The sequence below is a fragment of the Terrapene carolina genome, unplaced genomic scaffold (genome assembly GCF_002925995.2).
Source record: "Terrapene carolina triunguis isolate 2854851 unplaced genomic scaffold, T_m_triunguis-2.0 Scaffold414, whole genome shotgun sequence".
Classification (NCBI taxonomy): Eukaryota; Metazoa; Chordata; order Testudines; family Emydidae; genus Terrapene; species Terrapene triunguis.
This window is the reverse complement of record NW_020664765.1, coordinates 208,247-225,848: the sequence shown is the minus strand read 5'-3', so window position 1 is coordinate 225,848 and position 17,602 is coordinate 208,247. Positions and strand designations below refer to the sequence as shown.

Here is a 17,602-nt window from a genome sequence, read left to right as displayed (position 1 = left end):
CCCCCACCCCAGTTGTTTTGTGTGGCGTTAGGCAAACCATAACACACCTAGCAGATCAGGCCCTGAAGATGAATACCTGTCTCCCCCAGGTTTGTGAATCACTCTGGAGCTTAGGCAGGAGATAGGTACCCAGACACTGACAGGGAGGCAGCAGTGTGCATGCCCAAAGGCACAAATATAGGTGCCTAGGAAACTTTTCTTGCAAAAATATAATTGCTGAGTGAGTTTAGGTGCCTACAGGAGTTGGCAGGGGTGTTTGTGCATTGTAGTGGAGCCAAAATTTACCAAAGCTGGGGATTTAATATTTCAATATTGTGTTATTTACAAATTAAGAATAAATATGTTAGGTAAACCCAGATCTAACAAAGTCCTTTGTGATACCCCACCGATCACTTCCTTCACAAGTTCATATTATTGTCTTTTATCTTTTCCCTTTGGTGACAGTCTTCAACAGTTTTCAGGACAAATGATTTCACTCCAAGCCAAGCTAAAGTGAACTCTTTTTTCAAGTATGTTTTCTTGAGAGACTATATCAAATGCTTTCAACTATTTATATCCCATCTACCACCTTTTGAGTCTGATGCTGAGCTTGTAGCTTTTGGTTTTCATGGTAAAAATAACTAGAAATGGCATACAAATCCAGAATTTTAGATCAGACTTTTCTCTACTTTATATCTAATGCATGTTACTTCAAGGAGGAGTAGATCACTGAATTATAAACATAGAACTATATGTCACCTGGACTGTCTCACCAGTCAGTCTTTAAATACACCATCTCTACTGTTTGTACTGAACTATAATAATAATAAGAAAAAATAAAATCAAAGTTACACATCTATATAATATCTTTCATGGTAAACACTTTCACTCATTTCTTGAATTAGTAAACACAAATGAATTTTACCTACATTTATGTTCTATTCTAATAAAAATAAACACAGAATATTTTGGCAATTATATTTTTTTTTTTTTTTTTTTGTACCTGTAGTTGTTTGGGAAGACGCAGGAGAGCTGGAATAGACTTTTCTGTTCTGTGTCTGATCTGGTCCTCTATATATGAATATCCAGAAGTAATTATGTGTCCCTCTGGCTGTCCTGACAGAAGATGGAGAATGCAAGCCAAAAGAGGAAGTTTTAGTTACTTTATGATGTTCTGTCTGAAACCGCACAGGAAATTCATTGGCTGCTGATTTGAGAAGACCTCCCCCAGTCCAAAGTGCTCAGAATAAAGGGACTGAGTTACAGTGATGTGACTAGGCCCATGGTGTTAAATTCAAAGTTAATTTACAGTTTTTTAAATGCTGAAGTTAGTAAGCAACAGTCTCTATGACACACACAGTAGCTAGGCCAAACAATGTGTTACACTTTGTGCTCCTAGGTTCTCAGTCTCTTGTAACAGTCTCCACTAGGGAAGTACTTGAAGCCTGAGACTTTGGGACATTTAAAGTGACAGGACAGCACTAGGAAAGTGCTACAGGGAAACATCCTGCATTGCCCCCTGGGATATAGGCTGAAGTTCCAAGATTGTCTCATTTCTAACTTCTCCGACTGTCTGATCACCAGGCTCAGCACTAGCCGCTTCAGTGTCACCAACAGGTGTGCCAGCAGCCCCAGCAAAACATCACCACACCAATAGGCCCAACACCAACCCCATCATCATTTTCAGTCTTCTTTGCCCAGATCATGTGACACCAGAGTCAAGGAGAATGGGAACAGAGAGAAGAGAGTCAACCTCTGAGGCAGATCAATGGACAGTTTCAGGGTCATGGTGCCTAAGGCTACGTCTACACTGTGAGCTGGGGTGTGAGTGTAGCCATGGTAGCATGGAGAGTGGCAGCAGAGGCCTGGCTTAGCTGTGCCAAGTACACAGCCACCTGAAATACCAGTACGAGTACATACCAGTGGGTACGTACTCGGCACAGCTAAGCCATCCCTACACTGCTGCTATCCTTGCTATTGCAGCTACACTGCTATTTACACTTGTGCTAGGTTGATGAGTGCCATTGCGAGTATGTGTACACAAGCAGGAGAGTCATACACCTACCTTGTGGCGCAGACATAGCTTAAACGTGACATGGAGTGAAGCAGTAACTTTGTCCTGTTATCATAGAACTTAATATGATGCAGGACTCTGGGGGAGCATGATGGGATGAATTTTAGATTGGACCCATCTCTGCTCTATATCTAATGCATTTTACCCCAAGGAGGAGTAGATCACAGAATTATTAACAGAGAAATACATGTCACCTGGACTGTGTCACCTGTAAATCTTTAAATACACCATTCCTACTGCTTGTACTGAGCTATAAACAGCAAAAAGATAAAATCATGATCACATATCTATATATCATAGCTCCAGGAGTTACTGCACTTCTTGTAGGGAAGGAAAAGTGCCTGCTCTGCCCTAAATGAAGTGCATGAGTTGTCAGTCCTGGATGGAAGGGTATGAGCAGGGACTCTTTAGAGAGTTAAGCCTTTTAAAAGGACATGTTTGGAGTATGGGAAAGACCCCTCTGTCTAGAGAGGAACATGCTCTGCCTGGATCCCTGCCTAAGAAAAACTCTGCCTAGGGGGCCTTACACTAAAAGGCACACAGTACAATAGGCTGCACCTACTCTGTCGTGGACTCAAGGGGTGTTTATTGTAAATTAATCCCTCCATGGGGTCTGAAATAAAACTGTTTAATACCTACAACTGTGTCTTACATCACTCACTTTGTACCTTATTATGAACTACTGTCCCATGGAGAAATTTCTCCCTGACACTGCCTTGTACCACCCCAGCTGTTAACAAATTGATGTTCTGAAAAATGGAGATGGATGATCATGGAAATTTAAACTCTAACTAATATCACTGAAGATGCAGGTCATTGTTGGAAGGGCGTTACTCAGATGTAAATCAGGTATAACTCCACTGAGGTCAGCGTAAATGAGAGGAGAATTAGCCCATAAATATCTAATTCTCATTTGAATCTCAGTGAGCTAGAGGGGTTACTTCTCAGCAGTGGATTACCAAAGAATATCATGGAGTGCTGAGTTCCACAGGTTAATTTTATGTCATGTCATGGAATATTTAATTTTATCCATTTACAATGTATTGCATTTTTAATTTCCCTGTGAACCCCCATTTTTTTGTTTCCAAGGAAAGGGTAATTAGGAGCTGCAGAATGGCCTCCCCTGTCCCATTCATTGTTTTATTACCTCTATTACAACTCCTCAGTGATGCTGCTTCCTGCGTAGCATACATGATTGCACTCGATAGTCCAAGTCCTAATATTTAACCTTATTGGCTAAAATCAATTCTTATTGTGCTTTAGTCCTGTTTGCTCTATAGAGCTGATACAACTAAGAATGGGTGGTCTGAATATTTTCTTCTTCTTTATCATCATCAGAATTGTTTATTAAGTTCTAATTGGTTATACTGCAAACCCAATAAAGACAAAAAACATAAAAATATCCTTGCAGCTGGCAGTACCAATAGACAATTCCTTTCTCAACTAACTAATATCTAGAGACAGTCAAACATTCAAATGTTTGATTTTTCTATGAAAAACAGATTTTTTTTTCAGTAAAATGTACTTGTTAAAGCAGTGGGTTTAAAAAAAACACAGATGTGGCTGCAAATTTTCACCTTTGTCACCCCAAAAATAACAAACGTATTATGAAAGTTTAAGCAAAATTTTCCCCGTTTTGAGACAGCTTTATTCCTCACAGTGGTGCAATAGAGAGAAACACTGTCTCAGGCCCTTTCTTGTAGAAGACTCCCCTCAAGCTAAAACACGAGTAACAAATTTAGCTCTGCACCATGCCCCAGTGGTCAATAAACTCAGGCTCTAGCAGAACAACAAGGACCCTCTACTGAAATTGGCCTGCCTAGTGTCCCCAGGAGATTGTATCTAAATACCATTAACAGATTGAATGCAACTGATCTGAGCTATGGGCATGTTGCATAAGGATGATGCATTTGTCTACATTTCATTTGGTTATTGCCCATGCATATTGCTAACATCTCTCTGTCCTTTTGAATTATTTCCCTCACTTTGCTAGGATTCAGAACTATTAAGAATCATTTCAAATTTTATTAACATGTTGCTTACACTCGCTTCCAGATCATAAGTGCAACAGAAATCTGATGAAGTTCAACAAGGACAAGTGAAGAGTCCTGCATGTAGGAAGGAAGAATCTCATGGAATGCTACAGGCTGGAGACCGACTGGCTAAGCAGCAGTTCTGCAGAAAAGGACCTGGGGATTACAGTGGATGAGAAGCTGGATATAAGTCAGCAGTGTGCCCTTGTTGCCAAGAAGGCCAATGACATATTGGGCTGTATTAGTAGGAGCATTGCCAGCAGATTGAGGGAAGTTATTATCCCCCTCAATTAGGCACTGGTGAGGCCACACTTGGAGTATGGCATCCAGTTTTGGTCCCCCCACTACAGAAGGGATGTAGAGAAATTGGAGAGAGTCCAGCGGAGGGCAAGGAAAATGATTAGGGGGCTGGGGCACATGACTTACAAGGAGCAGCTGAGGGAACTGGGGTTATTAAGTCTGCAGAAAAGAGTGAGGGGGGATTTGATAACACCCTTCAACTACCAAAAGGGGGGGTTCCCAAAGAGGATGGGCTAGGCTTTTTTCAGTGGTGGCAGATGACAGAACAAGAAGCAATGGTCTCAAGTTGCAGTAGGAGAGGTCTAGGTTGGATATCAGGAAACACTATTTTATTGGGATGGCGGTGAAGCACTGGAATGGGTTACGTAGGGAGGTGGTGGAATCTCCATCCTTCGAGGTTTTTAAGGCCTGGCTTGACAAAGCCTTGGCTGGGATGATTTAGTTGGTGTTGGTCCTGCTTTGAGCAGGGGACTGGACTAGATGTCCTCCTGAGGTTTCTTCCAACCCTAACATTCTATGATTCTATGTTAAGTACAGTGGTCACACTTAAAAAGAGTCTTCCATTTGGAAATATGGTCGCTCAAACCAGTAGCATATTTAAAAATGGAAGAATCTTTTCATGTAAATGCACACATACAAAATGGGAAATGACTGCCTAGGAAGAAGTACTGCGGAAAGGGATTTGGGCATCATAGTGGACCACAAGCTAAATATGAGTCAACAGTGTAACACTGTTGCAAAAAAAGCGAACATAATTCTGGGATGTATTAGCAGGAGTGTAGACATGAGAGGTAATTCTTCTGCTGTACTCTGTATTGATTAGGCCTCAACTGGAGTATTGTGGCCAGTTCTGGGCTCCATATTTCAGGAAATAGGTGGACAAATTGGAGAAAGTCCAGAGAATAGCAACAAAAATTATTAAAGTTCTAGAAAACATGACATATGAGGAAAGATTGAAAAAAAATGGGTTTGTTTAGTCTGGAAAAGATAAGACAGAGGGGACATGATAACAGTTTCAAGTACACAAAAGCTTGTTACAAGGAGGAGGGAGAAGAATTGTTCTTCTTAACCTGTGAGGATAGGACAAGAAGCAATGGGCTCAAATTGCAGCAAGGGAGGTTTAAGTTGGACATGTCATGGTGGTTAAGCACTGGAATAAATTGCCTTGAGAGGTTCTGGAATCTCCATCATTGGAGGTTTTTAAGAGCATATTAGACAAACACCTGTCAGGGATGGTCTAGAATAGATAATACTTAGTCCTGCCATAAGTGCAGGGGACTGGACTAGATGACCTCTCGAGGTCCCTTCCAGTCCTATGATTCTATAAGAAGGTGCCTGAATCCTACAGCACCTGACCAAATACAAATCTTTGATATTTATGATTACCTTTTGCTTATGGTGCCTCAGATAATTTTCAGTCAGAAAGATTATGCTCACTTCTAAGCCAATTAGGAACATTTATTTCCAATAATACCTCGAGACTTTGTACCAGATACTTTACTAATATCAAGTATCAGAGGGGTAGCCGTGTTAGACTGTATCCACTAAAACAACAAGGAGTCTGGTGGCACCTTAAAGACTAACGGATTTATTTGGGCGTAAGCTTTCATGAGTAGAACACCACTTCTATATGAAGAAGTGGTTTTTTTACCCATGAAAGCTTGTGCCCAAATAAATCTGTTAGGCCTGGTCTATACTGGGGGGGTGAAGAGGGTGAGGGGGGAAATTGATCTAAGTTACGCAACTTCAGCTACATGACTAATGTAGCTGAAGTCGACGTACTTAGATCTATTTACCACGGTGTCTTCACTACGGTGAGTCGACTGTTGCCACTCTCCCGTCGACTCTGCCTGCACCTCTCACCGATCTGGAGTACAGGAGTCGATGGGAGAGCGCTTGGGGGATTGATTTATCACGTCTAGACTAGACACAATAAATCGATCCCCACTGGATTGATCACTGCCCGCCGATCTGGCCAGTAGTGAAGACATATCCCCACTCTTTAAGGTGCCACCGGACTCCTCATTGTCAAGTTTAATCCCATCTTCTGCCTTCCCTCATTAGTGATTATCTTGTTAGACATAATGATGAAAAGCAGACTCAGTTACACATGTAGAACCGTATGCTACAGTATAAAACACTAAATAATGGATTGCAAATATCTGGTTTGACACTTGTATTTTTATTTGTTTTGTAGCATTTAGTACAAAAGTTATAATTGAATGAGATCTTTTGAAATATATAAATTTGTCTAATTCAGGAAAGGCGTGACAAGTGAGGTAATCCTTTAATGTACAGTAATGATCAAAGTCCCAGCAAGTGATGATAATTGTGCAGGTCTTCGCAACCCCTCTCATCTTGGTGTCATCTGCAAATTTAGAAGCCTACTCTCCATTCCACCAACCAATAGTACTAGGCAGCAGCAGCTGCATCTGTCTGGAGCTCAAGATGTATGAGGTCAGGAAGCATGCTCAAGGCAGATGAAAAGTCAGTAGGATCCCAGGAACATACTCAGCATAGATGAATGTATGACTCAGTCCAGCTGCCAGCTCTTGCCAAGACTTTAGGCCACTGACAAATTCATTGATGGAAACCAGTCTGTTTCACCTGTTAGTATGGTGAAGATGGATATTGGACTTATAACAATGTGTTTAGACTTTATAAAATGCTTGTAAATTCTTGCATGCATTAATCTCACTTATAATTTCTTTATCATAGAAGATTAGGGTTGGAAGAGACCTCAGAAGGTCATCTAGTTCAATCCCCTGGTCAAAGCAGGACCAACCCCAACTAAATCATCCCAGCCAGGGCTTTGTCAAGCCGGGCCTTAAAAACCTCTAAGGATGGAGATTCCACCACCTCCCTAGGTGCTTCACCACTCTCCTAGTGAAATAGTTTTTCCTAATATCCAAGCTAGACCTCCCCCACTGCAACTTGAGACCATTGCTCCTTGTTCTGTCATCTGCCACCACTGAGAGCAGCAGAGCTCCATCCTCTTTGGAACCCTGTTTCAGGTAGTTGAAAGCAGCATCAAATCCTCCCTCACTCTTCTCTCTTCTGCAGACTAAATAAGCCCAGTTCCCTCAGCTCTCCTCATAAGTGATCTGCCCCAGTTCTCTCCAATTTGTCCACATCCTTTCTGTAGTGGGGGCCTCAAAACTGGATGCAATACTCTATATGTGGCCTCACTATACCTCTAAAGAACACCTTTAAACTATTTTCCCCAAAAAGGTATTTTTAGTCTGACCAATGTTATCCTCATATCTGAATATTTTTCTGTGATTGAATGAAATGTAATAAAGTAAAAAATATCATAAAATCAGCTTTTACTTTTTGCCATTTCCAGTAGTCTTACAGTACAATCATGTTAAAGACCTGGAATACAAACATCAGCAATATTTTAATTTATGAATAATTTGCCTTCATGCACATCAAAACAATGCTGCTCTTTCTAGGGCCTCAGATACAATTCCATTCAAATACCTATATGATTGCTGGAATCATGGCAGTCCCAGCTACTAACTCCTTTGAAGTACTAGCAGATTTTGCCCACTATGAAGAAGCTTTAGGGGTGTCCTTGCTGGGTCATCAGGATCCTGCAGCCATGAACAATGGACATTTTCTAGGAAAGCTCAGCAGTAGATTATTTCAGGTCTCTCTCACATATCCATGGTGAGGGAATTTCACAGCTGGAAGCCCAGAGAGAACCATTCAACAGGACGACACAGCGCTGTTAGAGATTACCCTGAAAAATAAATGCATAGAATGCACACGCACACGCACACACACGAGAATTAGCAGGAGATTCTCTGCCAAAATAGGAGGAAGAAAAACTCAAAACTTGGTGGTAAGAGAGAAGCATCTCCATGGCATGTGACAGGGGTGATTGAATCTGAAGTGGACAGTCAGACAATGGATAAATAGTGTAATCTTCCATGGACTACATTAACACTAACACCTTGCCTTAGACACAGATTATCATGTCAAATTTGGTAGTATATATTTACTTGGTTTTCACAGACAGCCAGTTTGGGGGACTGGTATAAAAGTGGCAATACTGGATGCCTCCTCCTCAGGGGGAGATGATATCTTTACTCAGAGAAAATAAAGTGGGTAAAGCCAGCATAAACAGAGGCAGAATTAGAGGGTGCATGGTATAGTGGTCAATCATAGAATATCAGGGTTGGAAGGGATCTCAGGTCATCTAGTCCAACCCCTTGCTCAAAGCAGGACCAATTCCCAACTAAATCATCCCAGCCAGGGCTTTGTCAAGCCTGACCTTAAAAACCTCTAAGGAAGGAGATTCCACCACCTCCCTAGGTAACCCATTCCAGTGCTTCAATGTAGTGTACTGGGATCCTGAGACCTGAACTGTGACTCCACCAACTTTGAATTTAGGCAAGTCATTTACTTTGCATGTCCATCAATTCCCCACCAATAAAATTCATAATAATACTAATGTTCCACCAAGGTAATTTGCAGCTTCATTAACTAATGTTTGTAAAGTGTTTGGGTATCTTCAGAAGGAACATGCTAGAGAAGTGTTATATTATTATCATCATCATCATTAAAACCATTGGTCAAAATCCCAGAGTCCTTAATCAGTTTTTAACCTGTGTTTATTCTGGCTAACTTTTCCGTGATTTCAATGGGACCATTGCGTGTATGAGGACTGATTATTGTTTTCAAAATTGGCCCTACAAATTTACACTAACTGGGAGCTCAACTGTAAAAATATGTGAAATGTATTTCTGGAAATGTATTTATGAGATGTGACAATAATGTTTTGTAACAAATGTTGAAGGGGAAAGGTGTGATAGAAAGGGAGATAAAAAGACTGAATTAGTGTCAACAAAAAGGCCTACTAATATGGTTCAAAGACTATACTGAAATCATGCTTGATGAAAACAGAATATGTGCAACCAGAAATTAATAAACCAAAATTGGTGTATAAGAAACTAGGTCTAATTGGTGAACTAAATAATGTGGGGATGGGATAATTGCCACCATTCCCTTTGTGGTTCCTTAAAGAAAAAAAAAAGACTTTTGGGAGAAAAGATGAAGGCTACTAGAGCAAGCTTCACCATCCTGGCTGCCACCCCCACAGTTTCCTAGGACCCCAGCCCTTGATGATATTGATCCTGAGAAATGTCCTGACCAAACAGGGCCAGAGAGAGGGCTCCAGATGACATTGCCACCCCTATGAGCTCCAGCTGAATCCCCAAAACCACCTGGGATGAAACAGGCTTGAACTTTAACAGCAGCAGCAGCAATGTCAACTAACTTCTTTTCTTTTCCCCAAAAGGCAAGTTACTATCATCTTTGATACCCTCTAAGACTGTCAGACAAGGGGAGGTTTCCTTCTAAAACTCTCTCCAGCTAAAGGGAAAGGGAAGAAGGCATGTTGTAAAATAAAATCATACTTAATACTTTACATTTCAAATGCTTTATCTGTTTTTCCTTTCTTTTTTGTATCTTTAATAAAAAGTTAAAGGGATTTTTAATGATGTGTTTCCCATGATACAAAGACCCAATCATGTTTAACACTGGTTAAAGTTGGTGAATGATTTGGTTTTGGTAACATGTTTGGCATATATATTCTACCTAAATTAATACAACACTAAACACTAAGGATGTCAAGGCTTGACCCATTTTTTAAATCACAAAATCCCCACCACCATCACCAACATTAATAACTAATATCAAACTGACTTTATATCATTGACTCCTGAGCCATCTTCCCAGGCCCACCCAGAGCCAGTGCTGTTCCTCAATCCAATCCAGTGGGCTTCTGTGTGGATCACCGTGAACAGGTCCTAGAATAGTTTTCAGAGGGACAGAAGAGACAAGAAATCTAAACAGGAGCAGCCTGAAGATTCAAATCCTGATGAGCAAACAGCGCAATCTAATGCCAGGGGGTACATTTTCAAACATCCATTAGGGCATCCCTTCTATTTGGACCAGCCCTGTGAGACAGATAATTTCAGCCTCTTTAATAGTCCAGAGAATTCTGAGGCTTGTGGGATAGACCAGTGAAAAACTGGGAATTTGGAGACAGGTTGTAACCCTCTTGTGGTGGAAGTAAGAGAAGTCCTCACATCTGCAGGATGCATGAGGATCATGGGTGTGTCCCAACATCCTGTTCTTTACACATCTGTCAATGTTACAAGTGAAAGGGGCTAATCACTACTGTGACAGATATTGATTTTCCCATAATCCTACAGATCTCCAGGACAGATGTGAAGATTCTGAGGTTATGGAAAAATAGACAACTGCCAATGGTATTGCTGCAATGTCAGGTCACAAATCAAAGTGCACAGGTATTTACCATTTCCTGGGCATCACTGATCACCAGTAGATGTGATTCGTTTGCAGAACAGGATTCCTGGCTTGAAAGCCAATCCTTTTTTGTCCTGGAGAAAAAGTAACAGCTGTGTCTGTAAGCCACCCACTGATCAGGGCAGCCTGGAGAGGAGTGACCTGTAAAGGGATCATAAATGTAGCTTATACATTACTCTTTCCATCCTAGAGGGTTGCAAAGTGTGCTGTAGATTAAATAAAGAGAATGTTCCCTCACCCACTGTAACATGGCTAGTCCTGGGAACACCAAGGAATCATGATTCATGTGGCCTCTGTAAGACCACTTATCTCTCTGCAGTCACATTCCCTAAAGAACTATTTAAAATGCTCCCATCCTCCACACTGGAACAAATGACAGGAGGGGCTGGTGGGCCCTTCAGGATTCTGGAAGAGGATGCTTGTTCATTTTGTTCATTTCCTTAGAATCCAATGTATGTTCTTTCTTCTCGTCAGTGGTCTGTCTTGACCCATCCAATCAGGGCCGGCTCTACCATTTTTGCAGCCCCAAGCAGAAAAAAAATAAAAAAAAATAACCCCCCCGGACTCTGCCGCCTCAAGAATGGACGGAATGCCGCACCTTATCATGTGCCGCCCCAGGCACGTGCTTGCTCCGCTGGTGCCTGGAGCCGGCCCTGCATCCAATTGCCTTTCAGTGCTAGGATGCAGCCAAAATCAAGATGGCTTATGGGTCAGCTCTACTACCAGAAAGTCTCCGGCAATGTGGACAGCTGGTGTCAGTGCATCCACATCTGCACCTTCACTGGGAAACTTTTGAAATCTGCTCCAGTACCAGTACACTAATTGATTCCACAGCCATCTGAGTCTCAGCCTTGTACCAATCTAATACTTGCTGGACAAAGGCATGTGGCTGTGCTCCCAAGGAGTGCGGCTCATTCCACAATCTCTGCCAATACTTTTCTGCAGAGACCCCCATCTCTCCACAATAGCAGCCTATTCAGCCTTGCCATCTGCAGTAACATCCTAGGCCAACTGCACAGTTTGCTCCTCTCCTATAAAAAAAGGAACAAATCAGATAGCTCAGGATTACTTCTCACTGGGCTACAGTAACCACCAGCTCAAAAGTAACCAATAATTGGATAATCTTCCAATCCCATTTGGGGCAAGGAAATGCAAGGCTCTACTGGCAGACTGGTCAGTGCAGCCTAGTTAACCTCTCCTGTGACTTTGAAGTAGATACTCCTTGAACTGTTGCTGCCGTTCCTGTTTGTCCTTCATAAATCACAGCAAAGCTCCACCTAGGCTTGCTTTTGTCTCACCGGCCACTTCTGGGCCTTATCTCTATTTCACCTTATTCCAGACAGCATTCAAATCCCACTCTGGACATGACATGTAAATGGATGGGCACCCAACACAGCTTGTGTTAATGTCCAGACTTACAGCCACCCTGATTGGGAGCTTTCACAGGCAATGGGAGCAGCTGTTTGTACATTCCCCATCTGATGTACTCTGCCCATCCCTTGTGCACTCGTTCCTGGGCCAGGGAAAACCAGGAAAAATGTGTGTTTAGACATCTCAGGAAAAGAGAATTAAGTGCATTCATAAGGAGAATGGTTACCTGCAATTGTTTCTCATGGTCCAGAGCAGATCCCGAGGGCCAGATACTGCTCTCAGTCACAACTGTAAATCTAGAATAACACTCTTATTTTCAGTGGTGTCAATCTGTATTTAGACCAGTGGCATTAATATCAGATTTTGGCCCTTGGTGTCTTTCCTGAAAATACTTACCCTTGGCAGCCAAGGCCACTGCTGCTCCCAGTGACACCAGGCAGAGGATCCCCAGAATCACTGCAATGATCCGCCAGGGAGAAGCTGGAACTGATGGGTCTGACAGGAAGAGAATGAATATAAAGATGGTCAGAGTGAGCCCCTGTCCTGAGAATCTGGGGTCTGACTATAGTTTGGGCAGTACATGGAACCCAAACCTACCCACCAGATCAGGTCTGAAAGCCAGCTCCAATCTAACTGCCATTGCATGTTGCTTGAGCAGTTGGGTATATTTCATGACTGCCAGAGCTGTGAGTCCTATTTTCAAACCTCAGTGACTGTCACCCTTACTTGCTCCTAGATGTTGTTATCTTCTAAGAAGCATGGCATTGGGTAATATAACAGAGGGATATTCTTACTTTACAATTCCAAAAGTCTAGTGTCAGTTTCCAGGGGTGGAGGAGTAGAGGTTTGACTATAGACATTAAACAGAAAATATGTTAGCAGCATGTTAACATACAATACCTTTGCTCTCAGAATTCCTAGGTCTTTGACTCCTCAGCTGCTCAGAAGGAGTGTGATGTTTCAGTTCTGTGTAAGTCACTTCCTGCTCATTCATTCCTAGAGGACTGTAAGTGTGGAAACTGTAGACTCTGCTTTAGTGGATGATGATGGATAATATGCAGTAGAGTTGCAGATGTTTCTGTCCCAGGATATTAGAGAAACAAGGTGGGTGAAGTAATATCTTTGACTGGACCAACTTCCGTTGGTGAGAGACACAAGCTTTCGAGCTACACAGAGCTCTTCTTCGGGATGATGACATTTAATGAACAACTAATGGATCTATGAGACATTCATCACACCGGGTAAGAAATATCAGAACATTGCAATGATTGGTTTTAATAACTACATTACAATAATCTGTATCAAGAGGAATAGAAATGCGAGAGGAAATAGCATAATGTAGTACATAAGTGCAGCACATGCATCTTATCTTTTTTTCTGCTATCTGCCCTCTACTTAAACGTATGAACAATTGAAATATATTTTGGCTACCTCTAAGCCTCACAGAAACTGATGTTAAAATTGAACAACCTAAACCCCCTTTAATTTTTTATACAGTAGTTTAGATTGAAAACTTTTCAGGGCTGGGACTGTCCCTCACTATGCTTCCTTGAACTTGGTTGGAGCCTCTAGGCTGTACTTTCATACAAATAATAAATAATCATAGTAATTCTGTATACAGCATTTTGACCTTCAAAGTGGCACCCATTAGAGAAATGAGGGGTTATTGTTACTAGATAGATTCAGGATATAAGAGGCTTGGAGGAGACAGTCAAAAGGATACAGGATAAAAAAATTGAGGCTGGAAAAAACATTCCCATGCGTCCTTTTAAAAATGGACTTGAAAAATCCTACTCTTGGGAACAATTCAATAGTCAGAGGGATATGTGTAAGTGTGAAAGGGATAATAGACAAGATGGCCTTGTCATTCAAGGTCTTTTCTGTCTTTGATTTCTAGGTTTCATTAACCCTATTTGATAATAAGAAATCATGGAAAGGAATCACCTGTATTCACTACCTCTAAGATATTGACCAATACATAGAAAAGTAATCTTCAACTCCAACTGTCTATAGCACTTAGAACAAGAGTTTATGGTTATGGTAGCAATATTATTTTTAGTTCTGTATTCTTTTATCCTTGGTGTAATGTGTTCATTTTCATTAATACAAACCAAGTCATTATTCCTAGATCCATTTAATACCAGTACAGGCCTGTTCTGCACACTGTTGGTTTCCTCCTGCAATTTGCTGAGCATCTATGACATTAATAGGATCTGACGGCACTCAGCCTCTTGCTGTATCAGACCCTAAATACACTTGTCCTTTCCATTTTTAAATAACTTAAGTGATTGCATTCTCACCAGTTCCTTTGGGAAGCTATTGCACAGTCACTCACTGTTGTAAAATGTTTGTAGTGTCTGGTCTAAATTTTTCTTAATTCTATACCATTATTTCAAATTATATTCTGGATTATCCAGAACAATCTCTTTCTCTGTCCTTTGTGTTTACATCTTCCAATATTTGCAGACTGTTTCATGCTCTCCAAAAATCTCTTATTTTGTCATTAGTCAGCAACCATAGCCTCTAACTACTCCCTTCTTTTTAAGCTTCCCTCATACCTCATTAATGAATCGATCTTGCCCTTAATCACTATTTTTATTCCTCCTCTGAATATCCGCAGATCTGAGTATACCCTACATGTTTTTCATATGGAGATGCCCAGAACAGAATGCAGAATTCTAGGTATGACATCCTACTCTGTGACAAGCTATTTCTGCTTAAACAAATCTAAATTAGCTGTTGGCTGCTATATTATTCTGTTCATTTTCACCCTATAAATCTATTAGAATTGCTGATCTCCAAAATGTCTTTTGTACTATTAAATCTCATTGTTTTAGAATATTTTCCCGCAGATTAATTTTGTCCGGCTTGGTTCTCATTTATTTCCTGTCAATGTTTCTAAATTCTCTAGGTTGAACAGTCCTTCATGATGTTCACAGCACAATCCCATGTAATGTTTCATTATTGTGTTATTCACCCATTTTTACAGATCATGAATAAATACATAAGTAAACAAAGACTCTATACAGTCCTCTGTGGTACTCAACTAGACACCATCTTCACAAACAAGTGCTTATGTTGTCATTTACCTTCTCCCTTTGTTTACAACTGTGACAAAGGCTGGGCAACAGCAGCTGTACCAGCATTCTGATCACAGGAGCACCAATTAAATCACCCAGAGTAAACCCGAGGGGCAAAGCTGTGCCTAATCAATAGGTTGTGGATGGAATGGAGAGAGCTACAAGGCTAATTAAGCCATTAGCCCTGAAAGTAGAAAGGCACAGGGAGAAAATATTTGAGGGGAAGAGAGAGACTGGTAGGCTTTTCAGAGTCAGAGCCAGGAGCAATGTCTCAGGGGGAAGATAACTTCTGTCTCCTTAAGGTTAGTATGCTATTGTAAATACAGAACTGCGCATCTGGAAAGGTGGTGGGAAAGAACAATGTAAATTAATTACACAAGGTGTTTTGACCAGAAGACGGTCTCCAAGTTAAAAGAGACAGGTGTGGGACCATGCCCTGTCTCAACAGCCTTCAACAGTTTTTAGAACAAATGACTTCATTCATAGCCAAACTAATGTAAACTGTTGTCTCAAACAAATGTTTTCTGCTATCCCTATATATTGAATCTACCAATTTCTTTGTCAGATGCTGAACTAGTAGATTTTGCCTTTTCAGGTAAAATAACTAGAGATGGGGCTAGATGATTTCTCTAAAGTTCAAAGTTGTTGAGACCCAGGAATTTAGATCAGACATCTCTATATCTAATGCATGTTACCCCAAGGAGTAGTAGAGCATAGAACTATAAACAGAAAACTACACATCATCTGGACTGTCTCACCAGTAAATCTTTAAATACACCATCCATACCACTTGTACTAAACTATAAACAGAGGGGAAAAAATCAAAGTTATACCTCTATATAATATATTTCATGGTAAACTCTCATTTCTTGAATTAGAAAACACAAATATAGTTTGCATACATTAATGTTCTACTCTAATAATAAAAGCCCCAGAAGCATTTGGCCATGATACCTTTGTTTGTACCTGTAGTTATTTGGGAAGAGGCAGGAGAGCTGGAATGCACTTTTCTGTGCTGTGTCTGATCAGGTCCTGTATATTCCAGTCCCCAGGGGGAAAATCTGTCCCTTTGGCTGTCCTGACAGAAGATGGAGAGCCCAAGCCAAAAGAGGAAGGTTTAGTCGCTTTATGATGTTTCATGTGAAACCGCACAGGAAGTTCATTGGCTGCTAATTTCAGAAGACCTCCCCCAGTCCAAAGGGCTCAGAATAATGGGGCTTTCATCTTTGAATTACAGTGATGCTGACAAGGCCTTCCAAGTTTGGTCACAGCTATTTAAATGTTGAACTTAAGTAACAGTATCGATGACATGCACAGTAGTCAGGTCAAAGAGTTTGTAACACTTTCTTCTCATAGGGCCTCAGTCTCTTGGAACAGGATCTCCAAGGGAAGTACTTGAAGTTGCAAAGTTTTGGACATTTAAAATGGCAGGATGGCACTAGGAAAGTGCTACAGGGAAACACCCTGCATTGGCCCCAGGAAATGAGCTGGGGGGCTAAGGCTTTCTCATTTTAACTTCTCATTTCTAACTTCTCTGACTGTCTGATCACCTGACTCAGCACTAGCAGCTTCATTTTCACTGACAAGAGCACCAGCAGCTCGAGCAAAACCAAGACATCATCAATATTGCCAACCCCAACACCATCATCTTCATTCCTCTTTGCCCAGATGGTGCAGTGCCATAGTCAAGGAGACTGGAAACAGAGAGTCCGTCTCTGAGACAGATCAATGGGTCATGGCGCTTAAAAGTGACATGGGGTGAATCAGGAACCTTACCCTCTTACTGTAGAAGCTAAAATGATGTAAGATTCTGAGGGAGTGAGGTGGGGGTGAATATGCCCTCTGTGTCCTCAGCAATGAGAGGAAGGAGTTACTGTGATTTCTTGTAGGGAAGGAAAGATACCTGCCCTGCCCTAAAGGGAGGGCACAAGCTGTCAGTCCTGGATGGAGGGGTAAGAGCTGGGTCTGTTAATTGAGGCAGACTATTAAAGAAAATGTTTGGAGTGTGGATTTCCTGACAACCTGTTGTTTCTGTTATGTCTGCTAATTTTACAAGTGAAAGGGGTTAATCATTGTTGTGCCATGTGTAGATGTTACAATAATCCTGTTTCCCTGTTACCCTACAGGGCTCAGAACTTTCACATCTGCTAATGGTTTTGCTGCAATGTCAGGTCACAGATCAAAATGCACAGGCATTTACCATTTCCTGGGCAGTACTGGTCACTAGTAGATGTGATCCATTTGCAGAGTCCAGGGAGAAGCACACTCTGCCTGGACACCTACCTAAGAAAAGCTTTATCTAGAGGGCCTCATGCTAAAAGACAGACAGTATAAGAGGCTGCATCTGCTCTGTCTTGGTCTCAGTTTGTTGTAAATTAATCCTTCCAGTGGGTCTGAAATAAAACTCTAATATCTACAGCTGTATC

At 41.3% G+C, this 17,602-nt stretch overlaps 1 protein-coding gene across 1 annotated transcript in view; it reads right to left on the bottom strand.

Moving 5' to 3' along the window:
• Positions 1 to 13,090, bottom strand: part of LOC112101683 (killer cell lectin-like receptor subfamily G member 1) — a 40,459-nt gene extending 27,369 nt beyond the window's left edge. Inside the window, exons 1-2 of the mRNA XM_029912993.1 lie at positions 12,997 to 13,090; positions 12,493 to 12,591 (exon numbers count right to left, since the gene is read on the bottom strand). Coding sequence (XP_029768853.1) covers positions 12,493 to 12,591; positions 12,997 to 13,090 — 193 coding nt within the window. The remainder of the gene's footprint in view (positions 1 to 12,492; positions 12,592 to 12,996) is intronic.
• Positions 13,091 to 17,602: the final 4,512 nt, after the last annotated feature.